Source organism: Ciconia boyciana, chromosome 2, assembly GCF_034638445.1.
Source record: "Ciconia boyciana chromosome 2, ASM3463844v1, whole genome shotgun sequence".
Taxonomy (NCBI): Eukaryota; Metazoa; Chordata; class Aves; order Ciconiiformes; family Ciconiidae; genus Ciconia; species Ciconia boyciana.
Genome location: NC_132935.1, coordinates 124,566,138 through 124,585,771, shown reverse-complemented (window position 1 = coordinate 124,585,771; position 19,634 = coordinate 124,566,138). Strand labels below are relative to the sequence as shown.

Here is a 19,634-nt window from a genome sequence, read left to right as displayed (position 1 = left end):
TTAATGCTCTATAACAGAAATGCTCAACATCAGTAAGGCCAAAAGCATTCGTGTGGAAGATTTTGCCTACATCACGCTCTACTAATTTCTGTGAACGTATCAGCACGAAGAACTTGGCTCGTAGTGTGGCCTCAAGTTGAAACAATCCATTTTCAAATAAAGGGACTGAATTTTCATATGGGGAAAATAACATAAATCTGGGAAAAAACTGTGGACTTGAAACTCATACCTTTACTTTAATGAAAATTCATTTTAAGAATAAAATAGCATTGTAATTGTGATCAAAATTCTTCCTACTGATTTTTTTCTAGACTGCTTGTTGTTATCTTCCAGAGGCATATAAGGTCTATATGGTGTTTGGGGAAGACTCCCAGATTTCTCACTTCCTTGAAAATGTAATGTTTAAAGCTCAGTCCCTTTCCACTGAACAGGATGTAACAATGCAGGGTAACAGAGGAAATACTGTATTTAGAGGAATTTTTGCAGTCTCATTTAAGAGGTTACTGCATAAACCGACTAATTCTCCGTATCACCTGTCAGTCTAAAACGTTGAAGAGGCTGGTAGGAAAAGACAGCAGGCTCTTTGAAAACTCCGGATTGTATTTGTCAAAACAAGTCCTGACTTTCAGCTCTTACTACGTCTCCTTGTTTTTCATTTCTCTCAATTTCTAGGGACTCATGTTCTGAGGTTTTTGAGTATGAAACTATGGTACTTTCTCACAGGCTTTTTTATTCCATGTTTGGTTTCTGGAAGTGGTCAGCCTTGCCTCATGCCACTAAAGAAAGACTAGTCAGTTAAATACACTAGAGACTCATAAATAAAAGATATCAGAATTAATCCTCTGCCGTTAAAGTATACTTCATATATGTCTCAATGCTTACTTACACAGGCATACCAAAAGGACACACAGATAAATTAGTCATTTTTAACAGTATCAAACTTTTAGTGACGCTATAAAAAAAAAACATTCTGTATTCTTTCTGTAGACGTCCTCATTTGTATAAAAGTTTTTCATGAGCAACCGCACTGTTCTTCAAATTTTCTCTTAAAACCCAAATCTTTTTAATAACCAGGCAGCTGATAGCCCATATTCAATCCTCTATAGCACATCAAAGGTATCTGTCTGACCTTTTGATTGCTAACATTTATTATGCAATGTTTTACACGGCAAGGTCCTTTTCTTATGTATACAATGCTTGAAAAGAATGACAGGACGTTGACACAACAAAATTGAGATACTTTATGCTGACTGCATAAATAGAGGTTAAAAAAATGAGAGCTGTAAGTGTGTGCAGTATGGAGTAACCCAACTGCCGCATTTTGCTAGGCTGACCACGATGCCAACGGGAATTTCCGTAACAGTATTTTGCCCGAGTTTCTGGCGGGACACTGAATTTCCCAATTCCTCCGTCAGCTGAACACCTGTCACATGAACGTGGTCCCAGAGACTGTTTACAGAGAGAGGAAAGAGGGTCTCTTGCCCATACACCGCAAACCTTTCCAAAGGGCACAAACTCATCGATAGAAATGGCCACCATTGTAATTCTCATTCTCCACTTCAAGCCCTTGCAGCAGAAACCTCAGACACCCCAAGGGCTCCCTCGGTCGGAGGCTGCGACACCGCGGCCTGCAGTCCTGTCAGGGGCCGCACCCACACGGAAGTTCGCATGGGGCTCCCGGGGAAGCTGGTGTCCTCTGTACCCGGACCCGAGGGGACCCCTCAGTGACTCCCAGAGACCGAGCCCACCCACGCTCCCTCTGCCCCGTTCACCACACCTTGCCCCGGCGCCGGGAGCACGACGCGGAAAGGGGGGCGGGCAGCGCTCGCCAGCTGTGCCCTCCTGCCTCACCGCCGCCCACCTGCCCATCCCATCACAGGGCGCATGCGCCCAGACTCCCGCACTCCCTCCCGCGGCGCAGCTGGCGCATGCGCCTCACCCTCCTCCCGCGCCTTCGCCTGCTTTCAATGCCCTTCACCTTGCGCGCGCCCGCCCCCGGTCTCTGCCCGGTGCGGGGAAGAGGGGGTGGGGCTTGGCTGCGCCGCGCCTGCGCGGCAGGGGCAGGGGCTGGCTGCGCCGTGTGCGCAGCTGCCGCCGTAACGTGGAGCCGCAGATGGAGCCTCCCCCTGGCGCCGCAGGTAGGGGCGGCCGCCGCACGCGCTGGCTGGGTGACTGGCGGGCGGGCGGCGCGCGGCGGTTCGCACGTGCAGCGAGGGGGAGGGGGGCGCCGGCGGCGGCGCGCCCACTCTCCCCCCCCTCCTCCCCCCCCCCCCCCCGCTGCCGCCTCGGCCCGCCGCCGCGCGCCTCCGCCGCCCGCCTCGCCAGGGCTTCCTGTGGGAAATCCCCGGGGCTTTCTGCTGCGCCCTCACACACGCCGGCGAGGAGGGCGGGCCGGGCTGCACCGCCGGCGGGTGCTGGGAAGGGTCAGCCTGAGGGACTCGGGCCGCCCTCCGCGAGCCTCGGCGGGCTGGGGCTGCCCCGCCGCCCGCAGCGGGTTCCAGGCGCCCTCCGGGCAGCGCTTTCTCCGCCGCGTCCTCCCGCCCTCCCTCCAGCCGCGGCCGTGACCTCCAGCGGAAAGACGCGGAGCGCCCGGCTTCGCCCCAGCGGCGGCGCAGGCTGCTCCGGGGCGTCGAGGTGCCCGCGGGGCCTTGCTGCCACCCGGCCTGCTGTAGTCTCCCTGCCTGGGAAACAAATGTAAAGGTATAAAATACCGAGGTTACCTGGTCCTCGGCTTTGTGTTACCAAGATCTTGTCTGACCAGTTACAGCCACGTATCCCCAGAAGTGAATTTAAGCCCATGTCCTTACACCCACATAATGTTCACTCCTGGCCTGTTCCTGAGGCAGGTGCCTTCAGCTGGGTATGTTGCTGTTCAAAGGCCAATCCCCCGGCAGAATGAACCCAGCGAGGCATTGGTATGCTTCAGCTAACACAAGGTGTTGAGACACCTGTAGTTGGTGGTGAACTGCAGCGGGCGTGACTGTGCAACCTCGGTCTGTGTGGCCTGTGGCCACCTTCAAGAGCTGAAGGATGCCAGCCAAGGCCAAGCTCTCGATTTCGGTTGGAAACCTGTCCTCTCCAAGCAAGGCATCCATAGAGTCATCAAGTTCTGTTTTGTTGATTGTATAATCTAAGCATTGATGTGTTATTAAATTAAGGAAATGTTATAAAACTTACCACTGCATTTCAGGTGGTGGGTGTTCATTTACAGCATAATTTTGCTCCCAGTTGTCCTTTGGAAAAAGCCTAGTTATTACACTAGCTCAGTTCAAGCTGTTGTGCATTCAGTGCATGGCAAAAAGGATGTCTCCAAACACTGAAGTTCATCAGTGATCTGCTTCCCTAATTGTGTCTATAATTACATTATATGTCCCTCCTAATCCATGTTGTAGTTGTGTGTTGGCTGTGGTAGGACTACTGAGAATGTACTTTGGGTACATGCTGTGTGACACCAATACTGAGATTCATCTGCTGAGCGGTGGCATTGCTTGCTGACACCTCTCTAAATTTGTTATCCAGTATCTTTTGCTTACCTCCCCCCCACCATCACTCCCTGGCTGTTATGGCTCGGTTGAAAACCTCAGAATGTGAACTAAAAGCAGTGATGTCTAAGCGAGGTTGTAGAGAAACTGGAACAATAGCTGCAAGAGGTGTGAGCTGTCCTGTTCGTATCAGTAAGGTGTTAACTCAGATACTGCGCTGCGGTGGTTTTTAATGTCATCATTGTTAACTGCTTCTTGGCTCACATACGAGAAAAAAGAGGGAGAATCACAGTTTAGTAAATTGTTAACCATGACTGATGCTTCGTTTTATGGTCACAAAAGACGCAAATATTCTCATGGCTTTGCCAGGCAGTAGGGAGTGAATATCAAGGAGTCCTCCGAAGCTCAGAACGTAGAACCTGTGAATTATGTCATGATTTGTATGGGAGGAGTTTTTTGACAGCCACAGTTTGGGAATGAACTGTGGCTGTGTCATTAGGTGATTGCATCCAGTAAATAAATTGGTAGATAAATCCGTTGACAAAATTATATGTTACACTATTTTGTTTTATCCTTCTTCACAATGAATGTGCTGCAGCTCAGCATTGAAGTTGATTTTTGTATGCAGCACTTCCAAAACTCTATAGGTTGCTGTTTTCAGTAGTAGAGGTCATGGGTTATTAGAAAGCTCATTTTCTTTTTAATGTGCATTTGGTTATAGCTATCATTTTCAGATGGTGATGTCTGGATCCCTAGTTGAAGATTCAGAAATGTGTAAAGAGAAAAGTAGGGTTATTGACAGTAGCTTAGATACACAGTACAGGTTTTGGTACCTATCCTGGATGTTTTTGGGGTCTTAAGAACAGCAGGGTTGAGGACTGATTTCATAATTTTCCTAAGCTACTTAAATTGTCTGTTTCTTACTGTCATGTGGAAATCTAGGTTGTTAAATATAGTGGAAGGAGAGAATTGGGCTTGCAGAATGGTTGTGACTTGTTTCAAAGTGATGTGGGCAGTAAGACAGAGCTAGAAGAATATACGGAAAGGAATTAAATTATAGCTTCCAAAGATGGAAAGGAAAAAGTAATGGAAGATAAAGCAATGTTGAATTTAAAGGGCAAAAATTTATAAATAAAAGCTTTTAATTAAAGTTCTTTTAGATAGTATTTGTGATTAAGAGCATAAGTTGCCACCATCAAGAAGGGAGTTGAATGAGAATGACCTTTTTGATGCTCCTAGTGTCTTTGACCTGTGTTGGGAACATGAAGGAAAAAGATAATTGTGATTTCCTGAAGTTGTTTGACACCACATTTTAGAGAATTGTTCTGGGAGAAGAAATAAAAACTGAAAGATGTATTGGGACGCTCCAATGAGTTTTATAATACTGAGTGGTTTGAAAGGATTCTTCAGCGTTTAAAATCCTTGTATTAATGTGACCAAAAGGCTTTCAGTCTTCTCTTTGTGTCAGAACACCTCATGCTCTGCAACTTTTGAAAACACTGGTGTGTTTTGATCATATGATCATAGCCATGATGTTAGTTTCTAAGGTCTTCATGCATTTGTATTGTATGTACTGATTGTTCATTAAATACATAGGTACAGAAATCAAAGGTAGGTATTGTTTTTTCTAATCTGTTAATTCTTACTTCCAGTTAAAAAAATAAAACAGGAAGAATGGTATTTGGTCCTGTTATTCAAAAGCCTGGCTTTTAATTTGTGTGTGGTGTTCGTTATTTGGAATGAAAGGTGTAAATTGTATCTCGAAAGGTGTGGTTAAAGAGCTAAATATTCAAGTCCTCAAGGAGTTTGGGCAGATTTTTTTTAAATGAAACTTTTATTTGTGATTTACTTTATTTTTCTTTACACCTTATCACACAATTCTGAAAATTAGCAAAGAGGAGTATGTAGTGCTGTAGCCACCGATTAGCGTTATTGGGCATGGTGGGAAATCTTAGGTGGTTAGCATCTCCTCTCATAATAATTGGGGGGTTTCATTGGTTGTTTAGATTTTCCTGCATCCCTTCATCCAGATGCTGGGTACTTTGCTCTTTTTATGTAGGTTTTACCTGTTACTCATCTGTTGTTTCTGATGCAAATTATTGTACAGTTCTTGAGGTCACTGCTTAACTCTGTTTTATGTGGTCTGTTTGGTTTATATGCTTCAGATAGTTTGTGATTTTTGCATGACCTTTCTCAATTTCTTAAACCTGGTGGAAGTAAGCAGTAAATTCTTGGACAACATCCACTGTTAGTTACAAAGGGCATAGAAGAAATAGGGATTGTAACTTGGGACTGGTTTCAGACAAGAGGTGCTCAAAAGTTTGGGCTTTGCTTAAAAAGTGTGGAACCCTATGTGTAGGAATCCAATTGTATCTGTGCTTTTACTATATTTTTGCTGTCCTAGAAAAAAAACCCAAACTGTGTATTTGGTTGCTGAAATATTGCTGCATTGTGTCTTTGTTTAAGTGACAGAAAGTTGTGTTGAGGATTTTAAATCAGTTACCAGGTGAAGCATTCAGAAGCTTTACAATGGCGGAATTAAGGCTGTCTGTGCTACTTCAGTCCTTGGCGAGTCCACGGCCCTAGTCGTTCCTGACTTTGTGTTTTGTGCCTTTTGCTGGAATCCTCATCTGCAGTTCTCAGAAGGGATTTGAGGTGGGGTGGGGTGTTCCCCTTATAGGTAGCTCACACCCTCCATTTTCCTAAGTGGCAGGTCTGTCATACTTGAACAATAGTTCAGTCGAGGTGTAAATGAACCGGCATTATTTTCAGTAGGAAATATTAAGCCCTGATCTGTAATTAATTCTTCGGGCCCTGTAACTGGCTTTGCTGTGTGATCAAGAGTGTAAAAAAATCTCCTGGTGTCAAAAATCTTCACAAGCAACTTCAGGCTTGGCTTTACTTATTACTCACGAGATGTATGGGCATTTGCAATCTGCATGTAATTAACAAATAAGTGTGCTTTGTCAGGTCTGCTTTTCCTTTTCTTTCTAGATATTACAGACTTGCTGTAATATAGCCATTGTTCATTTTTAGCAAACAGGCTTGTCAGTATTCTCATAATCCAGTACTGCCATATTGCAAGAATACGAGCCCCAAAGCAAAACGTAAGATAACAAATTCAGCCAGTGAAAAAGGTGAAAATTGACTTTGAGGTGATGATAGAATGGTGAGAAGTTAAAGCTTTGGAAATTTTCCCTGGTGGTGTCATCCCTGCACTCCATCTTTATTTAAAATTATGTCAGTATTAGATAGAAAGATCTCAAAATCTGTAACTTTTTAAATACAAAGAAATTTATTCATATGCATTAAAAGAAAAAAAAAGGTTGCTGTGTAGAGAAGCTGCACTGATCAGCCTCTTTTGCTTTTAAATCAGGGTTTCAGGATATCATATATGTTTTTTCACTTGGATTATAACACTTCTGTCACTTCATGTTGTCCTTCTATACTTAAAAACCTTAGTAGAAAGCAAAGTACTTAAGCCTGTAGTTCATATGCAAACACCTATGTGCAAATGAAATTACCAAACTCAGTAGGATTTCACGTATGCATAAAGATATTTGGTCCTGGTCCTTCATTGGTCAGTTCACACTGGATGTTTTTGACTGATAAAATCCATTACCTTTAACAGGATCCTGAATGTTTTTGTGGGACCGAGGTTACAAAGCAGTATGCTGAAACTATTGGCCGCTTTGACCATGAACCAAGACCAATAGTCACTTTGGCCCCATGAACCTCTTGGCAGTAAGGGCACGGGAGCCCCCTCACAGGCTACAGGACTGGATACTTAAAGTATTAATTACATTGATACATAAAATTACAATTGTAGAAAAAAAACTTAGATTTTAGAAACATACTTTTTTTTTACCTCCTATGACTTTAATGGGTCTATCGCTAAATGAATTTGTTCTGATGTGTGACTTAGTGTTTTAGAATAGAAGTTTTAAGTAGTTGATAATATATTCAATTATACAGACTTTTTTGATAACTATTTTTGATACACATATGTGCAAATGAATTTGCATGAATTAACCTAAGATTGGTAACTTTTATTTAATACAAAATGAATAAGCTAGGCAGAATAAAGGAGATGGAAATTTTGAGTTTAAAGCATTCTTTTCCTGGAGGAGTAGTAAGCTATAATTATCTTTGCCCATTGAAAACACTGTTACAAGTACACTAAAAGAAATCTGAAATGGTTTTTGAAAAAAATGAACCTCTAGAGCCAATAGTCTGATTGATGAAAGGAATGTTTGCCAATAAGCATGCAGTTAACACTGTGCTGCTACTTCTGTTATTAATAAAAGTGTACTTTTTCAGTGTAGTTTTACAACTAGCTCATAGGCAATTGTTTTAAAACAAAGTTTTGGGATGAAACAGAGTATTTACAGCACAGAAATAATTTTTACCAAGTGATACAAAAAATAACTGAATCCCTAAAATTAATGCACTTACGTAACTTAGCTATAAACTTGTTATTCATTCTCCAGCCCATCTTAAGTGTTGTTTATACTATAGATCTGCATATGGAAAAAATGAGAGAATGGCTGGTAAACTCAAGTTTAGTAGGCTCATCACAGATGAAGATAAGACCTTCCCTTCCAGGAAGAGAACTGTATTACACTTCTTTAGAGTGGAGATTTTCTTTAAATGTGGTGTAAGTTAAAAAATGGGAATTCTGCATGTATGTTCTTGTTTTTCCTCACTGTAATAAGTCTATTATTTCTGCTGCTGAAGTTTTCATTAACACTTTTTCAAGTTCTATTTCTTAGCTTAAAAAAGAAAGGCATCTTAGAAATCTATTCACTGACAACTACTTGTCTTTGATGGCAGCTGGTAGGAAAAAAAATAGTAAGGTGTATTTAAAAAAAAAAAAAGTCCCTTTTATGGCTCCACATTTCTGAACCAACGCTCCAAAATACTGAAAGCAATTGTTTTAAAATGTTTATATTTTGAAGAGTGTTATATTTTTTAACTTGGGTTCTTGAACCTTGACTGAACTTTCTACAGCATTTTTGCTAGTAAATAACATAAGTGATGTCTAAAAGTTGATATAACTGGGACTTCAAGAAAAATGTGAGGTATAACAGTTGCTAATGAAAATGTTAAAAACTTACTAAAACTTTCTCTGTTCTTCATATATACTGTGATTCTTACTGAAGTAGCTGTAATATTTAAAGTACTACTTTGAGCTTTTTTTTTAAAATGTGCATGGATAAACTGAACCAAGAAAATCCAAATTACAGGTTGTGTAATGAGAAATTCATGTTTCAGAAACTGTTACTGGAATCGCTTGACTCGCTTCCTCTTGGATGCAGAAGGTATGAGGCTTCTGTAAATATCTGGGTAGACAAGTTTTCAACTTTTTCTAAACTTTTTCTGAGTAATCTGTGTCCCTGCTACCTGAAGTCATGAGAGAGATGAAAGGAGAGCTGTGAACTACCAGCAGGACATAGTGACAAAAGGGTGAATAAGTCAGTTACCAGCTGTGTTGAATGAAGAGGGGAGATGATACGACTTTTCTCAGGACACTCTTCTAGGAAAGCTTTTGTCTTGGAATCCCCTTTTTGTAATAGTCTTCTAATTAATATGACAAGCCGCAACAGTCCCTTTCGTTATTAGGACTGTAAAGCAGCTTTGTGTTTCATTCTCCTCTTGTCCTTTTAAAGGTCTCCTGCCTACAGCACAGGTCTACGCTGTGGTCCTCTTTTTCTCAAGGCCTTCCTGGATCCTGTGGTCAGGGGCTGGGAAGCCGAAGAGTATTCATCATCTGTTTTCCCAGCTTCCATACGGAGTGAATTTGATGTGTGTTCTGTGCGGTTCTAGTGGTTGTGATGCTCTTGTTCCTATTGATGCATTTGTTTCATGATTATTTTTTTTTGGTCATTTTTACAAAAATAATGAAAACAGTTAAACTGAATGGCTGTGGTCCTTGGCCTTCCATGGCAATAAATAGCTTTTGCAGCTGAGGGTTTTGATCAACGACAGAAAACTATTACAATTGTAGTCTTGTGCCCTACATATTGTATGCAACCAGAGAACCGTTTCAAGCATTGAGATTTGCCAAAACCCACAGATTTTATTTGTTAAAAAAACCCCAAAGTCTTAAATGTGTTCTTAGTGTTTTGCTGAACAGGGGTACCTCCCAGTTTAGTAATCTCTCTCTCCTTCCTTTAATTCTTTACAGTGGGCGGAGGTGGTACAGAAAACAATTTCTCTTTCGCAGAGAGATTCCCTTTTCTGTAGTTTTCTTCCCTTCCCTTCTCTTATTTTACCTGTCTTATTTCCTTGGCTGTAGCCTTATTCACATTTTCAAGCAGCTAGTGACTTAGATGCTGTAACACTGCAAGCCTGCATTTGGTTTTAATTCTGGGTTAACTTCTGTGTATATTTTTACAAAATACTTAGTTTTTACTGTTAATTGTATTTAGTCTGCTCTTTGTAACCTTTACTTAGTTAGCTTGTGCTCATCCATCTGTCCCTTGTAATGTTTGATGGTACTAGCAAATTTCAACAGAATGTAAGGTTAAGGTAAAGGTAGAATCTCAGAGTATTAAGTTGCTCTAACAAACGTGCCTGAGTTTTGCCTGGCAGAGGGAGAAGGAAAAGGTACTGCTAACATTTATCTGGCCCTCTGGAAGCTGAGAGGTAGCGTGTTCTTGTCGGTTCTCTTTGCGGCCAAAGGCCACGATCATCTCAAACAGCCTACCCAGAAGACCAGGCAAAGTGTGTGGAGGATGTGTGTGGGAAACAAAGGTATAAGCTTTCCAATGCAGAAGGCAAACTGTAGGAAAACATATTTCTTGCTTGTCTGGGGATAATTTTATTGATGTTTTGAAGATAAAATAAACCAGTAGTAGGTCTGTTGTAATGCAGATTCTTCTGTAGGGACTAGTCTGCAGCAAATCTGGTATTAGAATAAGAATTACCTTTCTTAGTGCAGAATAGTGAACTTTCCAAAGGGGCAAAATGTACTTATTCTAGAAACTGTAATATAGTTGAAAAAAGGCAGAAGGAATTGATGGTTTCACATCATGGCTGTCTCATGTTTTTTGATGAAGTCTTGCTTCTGAGGTGTTGTTTCTTTGAGAGTTCTTGCCATATATGTTACTGCAGAGCTGATTAGGTTAGACTGATGATGATCTCCTTGCAAGTGCTTATACATTGGTATCAGAAATGCAGTTACTCTGCACGTAAACGTATTTTTCCAGCTGGTATCTGGTATTGTTAATATTTGTGCCTTATTTTTCTTTACTATTTTGTATAAATGCTAGGGATACCAACTTCAGTAAAGTGTTTTAAGATCCTTGAAGAAAAAAATCACTGTAATTGTAATGCAATGGATAGTTTAGAATCAAGGAAGAATATTAAAATACTTAAGATGTTACAGTTGAAACTCATTAATAGATACAGTACTGCCCAAACTGAACATCTGCATTTGAGCTGTTCGGAGAGACGGTTGCACCCAGATGCATAAAACTACCTCCTAGACATTATAAGATGATTTGAATTGCTTGAGCTTTTCTTTTCATGGTTTAAAAACTGATACTTACCAACAAACTTTATTTTAAGAACTGTAGATGAGATTATAAGTAGTCTTTACTCCTGTTTCCTTTATACCTTTGAATGATCACCTTTGAATTACTGTTGTAGCTCTCTTCTGATTCTTCGTACTGGACACTGCCCTGTGTCCTGATGTGCCCTCTCCTTCCTGCATTTTCAGCCTCTGCAGGTTTGGCAACATGGGACTAAAATGAGGGAGTTTGCCTGGAGCACAGCTCTGTCATGGTTCTGGTTGAGCTGGTGTTAACACCAGCACAGCTACTTATTGCTATCAGTCTTATGCTCCTTTTCTTTTGAATAGTCAAATGGAAAATGGGGTGCTTAAGCTAAGATAAAACCCAAAAATCCTTTTTGACTGTTCTGGGCTAACAGGGAGGCCTTCTCTCTTTTTTTTTTTTTTTTCCTCGGGGATGCCCTTGTCCCGTTTTCCTTCTAGCCTTCAGTTGCATTCCTATCTGTGTCTCCTCTTTGTCAGTAGTGGGTGGCTGATCCTTGTGTTGGAGCCCTGTGGTTTGTTGTTGTGGGAACCGTGGATGCTTCTAGCCACCTCTGCCAGCTGGGAGAGCCCAGATGCCCTTCCCAGGCCCTAAAGGCTTCTGTGCTATCTGCTACATTTCCATGTATGCTGGGGTAGATACTGATGTATAAAAGTTAAACGAAGTAATTATTCGAACTCTGATAAGTAGGTCTAGTTACTCAAAAGTGTAAAGCAGCTGAGAAGCACTTTTTTGTCTGTATTTGAGTTAGTTTTCTGTATTGAATTGGTCACTCACTGTGTGGTTAAGTGCGTAATAGTGCTCATGTGATGGAGGTGAATGAGGGCAATGGGGGACTATTAAAACTTCCCTTTTGGTGGCAGCTAGCAACCCAGTTGCTTATCTGTATCCACATTCATAGATCAGCTTAGTTTCTGCCTACTCTAAGTACCAGTATAAGCAAATTAAAGAAAAGGGGGGGAAACTTAGGCTATAATTTGAGCCAGTGGTGCTCATGACAGTTCAGTCTTCCTTCTTGTCCTAGTCTCATGCAGTTCCTTCTCATGGGCCATTTATGCAGTTATATAGTGAACTGGATCAGAGAATTTATCTAGCTGAAAAATTGCCTGACAAGAAATTTATTTACCTTTAAACCAAATTAACTTCCCCTTTCAGTTCCCCACAGGGCTGCAGAGCACATCTGTATGGGCAGAGGGGAAAGAGCGTTGTAGGGACCGGGAGAGGCAGGACTGCAGTAGTGCCAGCTTACTTTGACTGAAGTTGTTCAAAGTAGCTCTGAGGCACGTAGCTTGGTGGTGCTGTTTCCTGCCATGTCATTCAGCTGAACTGATTTGTCCCGCTTTTTAAAAAACACGTGTAAAATTTTGTGACAGCTTTGCGTTGTCTGTAACATCATAAATGCTCGGTACACTAATTGTACTGATATTCTGCAGAAAGTTAAAATGAAGGATATTTAATTGTAATTATTCTATCTCAGTCATGAAAATCAGAGCACAGAAGCAAATCTGAGTCATGAGCTATTTGTGTTTGGCATTTTTGTTATATTTACAGAAGACACTTTGTTTTCTTTCTTTTGCTATAGAAATTCCAAGTAAGAAATTTTTGAGGAGAAATATAAGTCTTCAGTTCCGATTCTGTGTATTGCTCATTGTAATCTTGTTTCGTTACCTGATTTCCCTAGTAGTATCACAGATTCAATACTGTGTAACCTCATCATGTAACCTCATAGCATTAGTAAACTTTAAAACGTGATGAGTTAGAAATGACTAGAGAAATGTTAGTCTCTGTTGCCTTTTGATCTAGAAGTAACTGCAGATGCTCTGAAAAACATAGTGTTTGAAAATGGTAGGTAACTTAAATTCTGCTGCTTTCCTTAATTTCAATACATCACTTTTAAAATTTATTTCATCTAAATTTTTTTATAAGCAATTTTAAAATGAAATGATTGTCACTCAAAATAACAGTGTATCTGACAGTACAGTTTTCATAATGTCAGCATCACAGCTGATGCTATTCTGAAGCGTAATATCAGCATCAAAGGGTGAATAAATAGTGTGTTTGAGGAGGAAAACCAGGTATTTGGTATAACTGTTGGACTATACGATATTCTGAACAAATATCCTTTAAAGGGTTTTTAATTCAGAAGCTAAGGAGTAAAAAGCTGTGCTTGATAAATTCTCATCCCTTTGTTTTGAAGAAAGTGGATTTGGAAATTGAGTATTTTTTTTCCTAAGTGGGCTGTGTTGTTTAACCATTCAAAATCAGTAGTTGTACTCAAGAGTACTGAATTCTGTTTTGAAACAACTGAAAGCAAACTGCAACTGTACTTTTAAGAGCAGAATTCAGACAGCAGTATTTGTTCTTGTTAAGTTGAATTTCTCAGTGAAAAAACTCCTAGATCCTCCATTTAAGAGGCTGCTTAGGTTTTTTTTAAAGAACTGAAGTCTTCCACGTAGTAATACAAATTTCAAGTTGTGCTCTAATATGTGCTATATTTCTCAGCTTTATGACAGTGAGTAAAAAAGCCAGTTTGTGCAGATAATGTACATAGAAAAATACTAGTATCCTGAAAGAAAAGTAATTCTCAACCTTTGTGCAGTCTGTATGTACACCTTCTATTTAGTAAGGCAGAAATTAGAATGTGCTGCCAGAATTTTCTCCATTATTTTTAGTTCATTGTGCACATTGAGCAGAACAGAAATATTCAGGATAATGCTCATATTTGTATCTGAGCAGTTTTAAACCTTGGATTTTCCTGCCTTTTGGTCTGTGTGGTACTTCCATGGTACTTTCTGCTGCTAGTTTGTGACAGTTGTAGTATTCTAGTGTATGTTATATAAACAATGCTGCATTATTTCTGTACATTGACTTTCTTTGATGTATAGATAAAAAAAATCTTTTTTTCTCCTTTTTTTTTTCCCCCTCTCTTGCAGAAAATTCTAAGCTGAGACATGTAGAAAAAGATGTTTTGATTCCACAAATAATGAGAGAGCGAGCCAAGGAGCTGTGTTCAGATAAAGTGCAAGGTAAGAGTCAAATATTCATTGGGAGATTGGATGTATTCACTTTTGTGCCCTGAATATAATACTTGTTTTTGAAGTCAAGTAGTCAAAGAATTAATATCTATGATTTGCATCTTATCTGTTCACTGTGAAACCAGTAGTAAACTGTGTAAATCTCCCATGTTGGCTTTGGCTGCTTGGTGATGTGGACTATTTTCCAAAATGACTTGTTCTCGAGGGCTGTGGAATTCAGTGTGATTGATAGAAAACTTTCCACATCTCGGTCTAGACTATGTGATGACAGAGCAATACAAGAGTTACTATATTCCTGTACATAATATTTCATGCTTATATAAATGGAATTGCCTCATGTGAGCCTTCAGTTAGGGCCTCCTTCATTATGATAAATGTATTTAAATATTCTCAACTAACTGCATCCTTTCCGTGCCCCAATATTTTAATGATACGTGCACATAAACCACATGTGTTATTAGGCAGATGTTGAAATAGGATGATGCAGTCCACTTTTGCACGTTTTCATTTTCTTTTGAAAGAGGACCGGATGGTAACTCTTTAAAGGTGGGTGTCACCACTTCTTGTGACACCCAACTGTTCATATATTCCTGGAAGAAATGTGGAACTTTTTGAAGTACCAGAAGGATAGAGCTACTTAAGCACAGGTTAGCTGAGAATGTTGCTGTAAGAAGGATGTAAGAATGGAAAAAAAGAATTAGTCCACAGAATTACTCTGTGTAAGTGGTGTGCTTTCAGTAGAGGGCACTTGCCTCTTGTCATCTAGATCTGTGCTCTCTAAACTTTTTTGATCGCGCACCCCATCAGTAAAAAATTTCTGAGCATGCAATCCCAATATATGTATATTTATTTATAAATTGTATACATGTACCACTGTACTAGTATATTAAGTACATTATAAAACACAAAAATAGAAATTAAAAAAGAATGAGCTAAAGATGAAATAAACAGTACTTTAAAATAATTTTTGTTATTTATCAATGGTACAAAAACATTTTTGCTCAAAAATATTGCTATTAATAATAATATTCTTATCGAGAGCTATATGATTGAATATGCTTCACTATTTTTTAAAATCTGGTTTAACACTTTGTGATACAGCAATTCAAAGGTCTGGTTCCACGTTCAGTTTATTTCAGTACTTGGTTTTAATGGGTGTCATAGCTGAAAAAGATACCTCACAAAGATGTGTAGATCTCAATGGAAGAAGCGCATCGTTGCCTGCACTTCCTAAATTATCATATTCATTTTTCAGTCCCATCCACCAATTCTGCAAAGATTTTGCTTGAAATTGGGCTAGTAAACGACCATCTTCCCTGATGTCAATCAGTTGTTCTTCCAAACTAATTGGAAGGTGTTGCATGTTTACATATTTAACAAGCAGGTTCAAAACCCACTGAAACTCTCAGTTGGAAGATTTTTAAATACGTTAGAAAATTCTGTTTCCACATTTTTAAAGTGTACAGATAGGAGAGGCTTTATAGGTGACACACTAGGTTGTGTTCAGCAACAAAACCAAACCAAAACCAAAATCACATAACGGTGGAAACATTTCCAAACATCCGTTTTCAAAATGCTCTCTCCATAGCACAAGTTTCTTTTGAAAAGCAGTTACTTTCCCACTCATTGTTAAAACGTCGCCTTCACTTTGAAGGGACACATTAAGTGTGTTTATTTTTTGGAAATATCTGCTAGGTAGCAAACTACTCACAGCCACCTGTCATCGCTGAAAAGGTCAGCAAATTTGGAACGCTTCTCTTTTTGTAAAAGAAAAACGCGTAAAGTTTGACAACTCTTTCAAGCACTTTGCCACAAGATAACCAGCGAACCTCTGTGTGGTGCAAGAGATTTTCACGGTCCGTCCCCATCTCATTACAAAGTCTGGTAAAGATGCCACTATTTGAAGGGCTTGTTTTTATAAAGTTAACCACATCGATGTCATCCTGTAGCACTTTGTGCACTCCTGGCTCCTTGCTGCAATAGCTCGCCTATGAGTGATGCAGTGACGGAGTTCCATGTGCGGTGCTAGCTCTGTAACCTTACCCTGGAATCCCTTTTTTATTCCAGTCAAAGCAGCCACTCCATCAGTGGTTACTTGCACAGTTTTTCCACAAAATATTGGTGTTTATTGAAGAAGCCATTTCCAATTGAGAATATATCTTCTCCGGCACATCTCTCCTTTAGCGGCTCACAAAAAAAAAAAAAAAAAAAAGTTCTTCATGCGTTTCATTATTGAAATGCAAATACCATAAGCTGAGAGAAGTTAGAAACATCTGTAGTTTCATCCAAGTGTATAGCAAACCTCCCACGCTGCGTAACTTGTTCTAATACTTGTTTCTTCAAATCTTCAGCAGTGTCTTTTATGCATCTTCCAACAGTATTTACTGACAAAGGAGTGCATTTTAGTTTGTTGCCGTATTGTTTTGAGTGTATTATTTCAGCAATTTTTACCATGGCAGGAAGAACAGTTGTTTCTCCAATGGTACATGGCTTTTTGTCTTTCGCTATTACCTATTTCTATTACTATAGAAACTTCAAAGGAGGCTTCTAGACATTTATCACTAGTTTAGAGTCAAGTCTATTTAAAGTGGACCAGCATATTTTCAAGCAGCTGCTTTTAGGGGTTCCCCAAAAGACATAAAGGAGTAGTGTTACAACAATTTTGAGACGAGTAAGTGGGAAAACAGCTGGGAATATCTGCCAAAGGAAAGTGGCATCACATGACAGATTTACTGCCAGTGCTGCCAGAAGGACTTAATACACCTTTTTTTTCATTTTAATGATAATTGAATAATTTTTACTTACAACTCTATACCTGTTGGGGAAAAAAATGAAGAGGAAGAGCAATTACAGTAATGTGGGTCACTGAAAGAGGATGTCAGTTGAGAGATATTTTGAGAGCATGCTATTTGTGTAATTTTCTTTGGGGGTAGTCCAAAGGGAGAGAGTGTGTGTGTGTGTGTGTTTGTTTTTCTCTTCTGAACTTTCTCTATGTAAGATGAGGACTTTTGTTGCAGCATCTTAATTTTCTGTGGCGGCAACCAATATTGGAGATGCCTAAGCTGTGAGTTGTGGACCATTACCTTGCAGCTTCTCCATGTTTTTGCCTCTATGAATTTTAAAGCAAAATGCTATCTTTTTTTTTTTTTATGTTAGGCAAAGCTATAATTTTTTTCTTCTTTCTCCTGAATAGCGTTCAGCTGTGTATCTTCAGGAAAATGAGGTTTGTGGATGCATGTCTCCCCCTCATTCCTCTGTCACCTGTAAGCAAACTTTGATCAAATTGTCTGGAAGTTAGAGGTGGAAACTGAATATTTCTGATGCAATTTTTATGGTCAAATAGACAAACAAACCCCACATTCATATCCCTGTTCAAAAAAAGGTGATAGCATCAGTTCAGCTATTTGAGACACCAAACCATGGGAAATGAAGCTTAAGCAGTTTTGTGAACAGGAGAATTTATCATCTCTTAAATCCATTGTGAAATTATTCCTGGAATAAATTTGTCTTGTTAGTACAGAGGGATAGGTGTTAATCAGAGTAAATAGGCTATGGTTTTTATGCTGTAAACAATTATAAGCTATGAACATAAGCTGTGTAATTAAGTAATCAAAACTCCTGCAATCCAGTTTGTGTGCTACAGAGTGCACACATGTGCATGAAATTGTGCTGTTTACATTAAGTGGCATACCTACTCATTTAACTTGCTCTCAGTATAGGATTTTTCTGCTTTATGTTAATTTTATTTGAACAACTCCTATTAATATACCTTTGTTTCATTTAGTCTTTAGGAAATTGTGGTAAATGCATTGGTAATATAGGAAACAAAGCTATTCTACAAGTATGGGCCTTTTACAATTTACTTGATCATGCTAGGTTCATATCTGTCCCTATGGGGAGCCCCTATACATTCAATAGTGCTCTGCGTGAGCACGGGGGTCCATCTGTATACAGTCCGTTACCTTAGCCTGCAGCTATACCACCTAGAGCTGTGTGCTTATCAGAGCTAATAATGCAAGTAGTGACAGCCTGTCCAGCACGTGTTCAAGAGTCATCCAGGGAAAAGAAACCCTAAGGGTTAAAAAATAAATAAAAAATAAAGGTTTTGTTAACTCAAGAGGTGGTCCTGCTACCCTAGCATGGTTACATGGGTGACCCAGTGCTGTGCTCGGGTGTTAGTGTACCAGAGTAGCTTAAGGATGAAATAGCCATGAAAATGTGTCCATCTGGTAATTTTTAAGAACCAGTAAGTATTCTGTCTGGTCATACTTCATTTTACTTAGATTATTTAAATTTACTTTTAACGTTTTTCAGATTGTTCCGGTATAGTTCTTGTGTGTGCTGTATGTTTCTCAAGAATTTAGTACATCTTAGTTGCAGAATAATTCCTGTGTGTGTAAGATTTTCAAGTACTTTTTCAGTGAAAATGGATATATTTGTAATTTTGTTAAGAGGGTAAACATGCTTTCTGCAAAACACTAGTCAGTTTTCCATTAACATTATGTAAATATGCTTTACTGTGTTAATATCCATGCACTGTATGTATGTGAAATTGTGAGCTATCATAGGAGTATCAAAAGTGTTGTAAAAACCAAGCAAACAAAAAAACCCAACAACATTATCATACAGGAACTTTTCACTGTATTTGTACAAACTGTACCATGAGTTTGTCCGAAATTATATTAAATCTATGTATTTCTACATCAATGTGTCCTTGGCATATAAAAATATGTGCTTCCAAACTGAAGTAGCTAAAAGGAGCGTTTATTTGCTGTTGCCTCATCCATTGCTTTTATGAAATAATTTCTTAAGTGAACTGTTTTCCTTTAAAATTGTGAAGTTTTTGGCTTTAACTTCCAGTTAAAAAATTTGCACTTGAGTAAAGTTCTTTAAAGCAAAATCCTAGCAAATTTCAGGAACCTGAAGTTAGCATTTTTCATCAGAAGGGTTATCTTTAGCTTATCAAAACTTCTGTAGTTTCATCTGGTCATGCTGTGCTTTCCATGACTCCTCTGTGCTCTTGAACAAGGGACATGCACTAAAAAACCTGCAAGAGCTTTTGTTGATCTTGATCATATCTACAGGAATGTTTGTTCCATTTCTTAAAAGCACTTATTCTGCTGTTCAGAGTTACCGATTCTGAAATTTTTAACTTGATGGGTTTAGGTGGAGAAGAACCATTGAGGACAGAAATACACAAACAGTAGTACTTTAAGGATTGTACACTCAGTTCAGTTTGATTTGGGGTTACTTGGCTTGGAAAATAAAAACAGAAACAGCTGACTAACTTTGACAGGTTGTGGACTCTGAAGAAGTTCTCTTAAGTTGAGATCCCCACAAAAAAAAGTACTTTTGGGGTCATTAAGTCAGTCATGAGACCATAATTTTGTATTATAGTTGTTGTATATGTTTTGTCTATTTGTTGTATTATAAAGCAATTCTCCCCACTTTCCAAAATGCTACAATCCTTTTTTGCTGTGAGAAAAGCAATCTTGCTCCAGAGACAAGGGGGTTTAGTTCTAAACTTTTTTCTTCTGAATTTTGTTGTCTACTACTGA

General features: G+C 39.4%; 1 protein-coding gene across 1 annotated transcript in view; it reads left to right on the top strand.

Annotated features, from left to right (window-relative positions):
• The first annotated feature begins 1,959 nt into the window (after nt 1–1,959).
• CMC1 (C-X9-C motif containing 1) overlaps nt 1,960–19,634 on the top strand; it is a 49,751-nt gene continuing 32,076 nt past the window's right edge. Inside the window, exons 1-2 of the mRNA XM_072853940.1 lie at nt 1,960–2,138; nt 13,975–14,067. Coding sequence (XP_072710041.1) covers nt 2,114–2,138; nt 13,975–14,067 — 118 coding nt within the window. The 5' untranslated portion in view covers nt 1,960–2,113. The remainder of the gene's footprint in view (nt 2,139–13,974; nt 14,068–19,634) is intronic.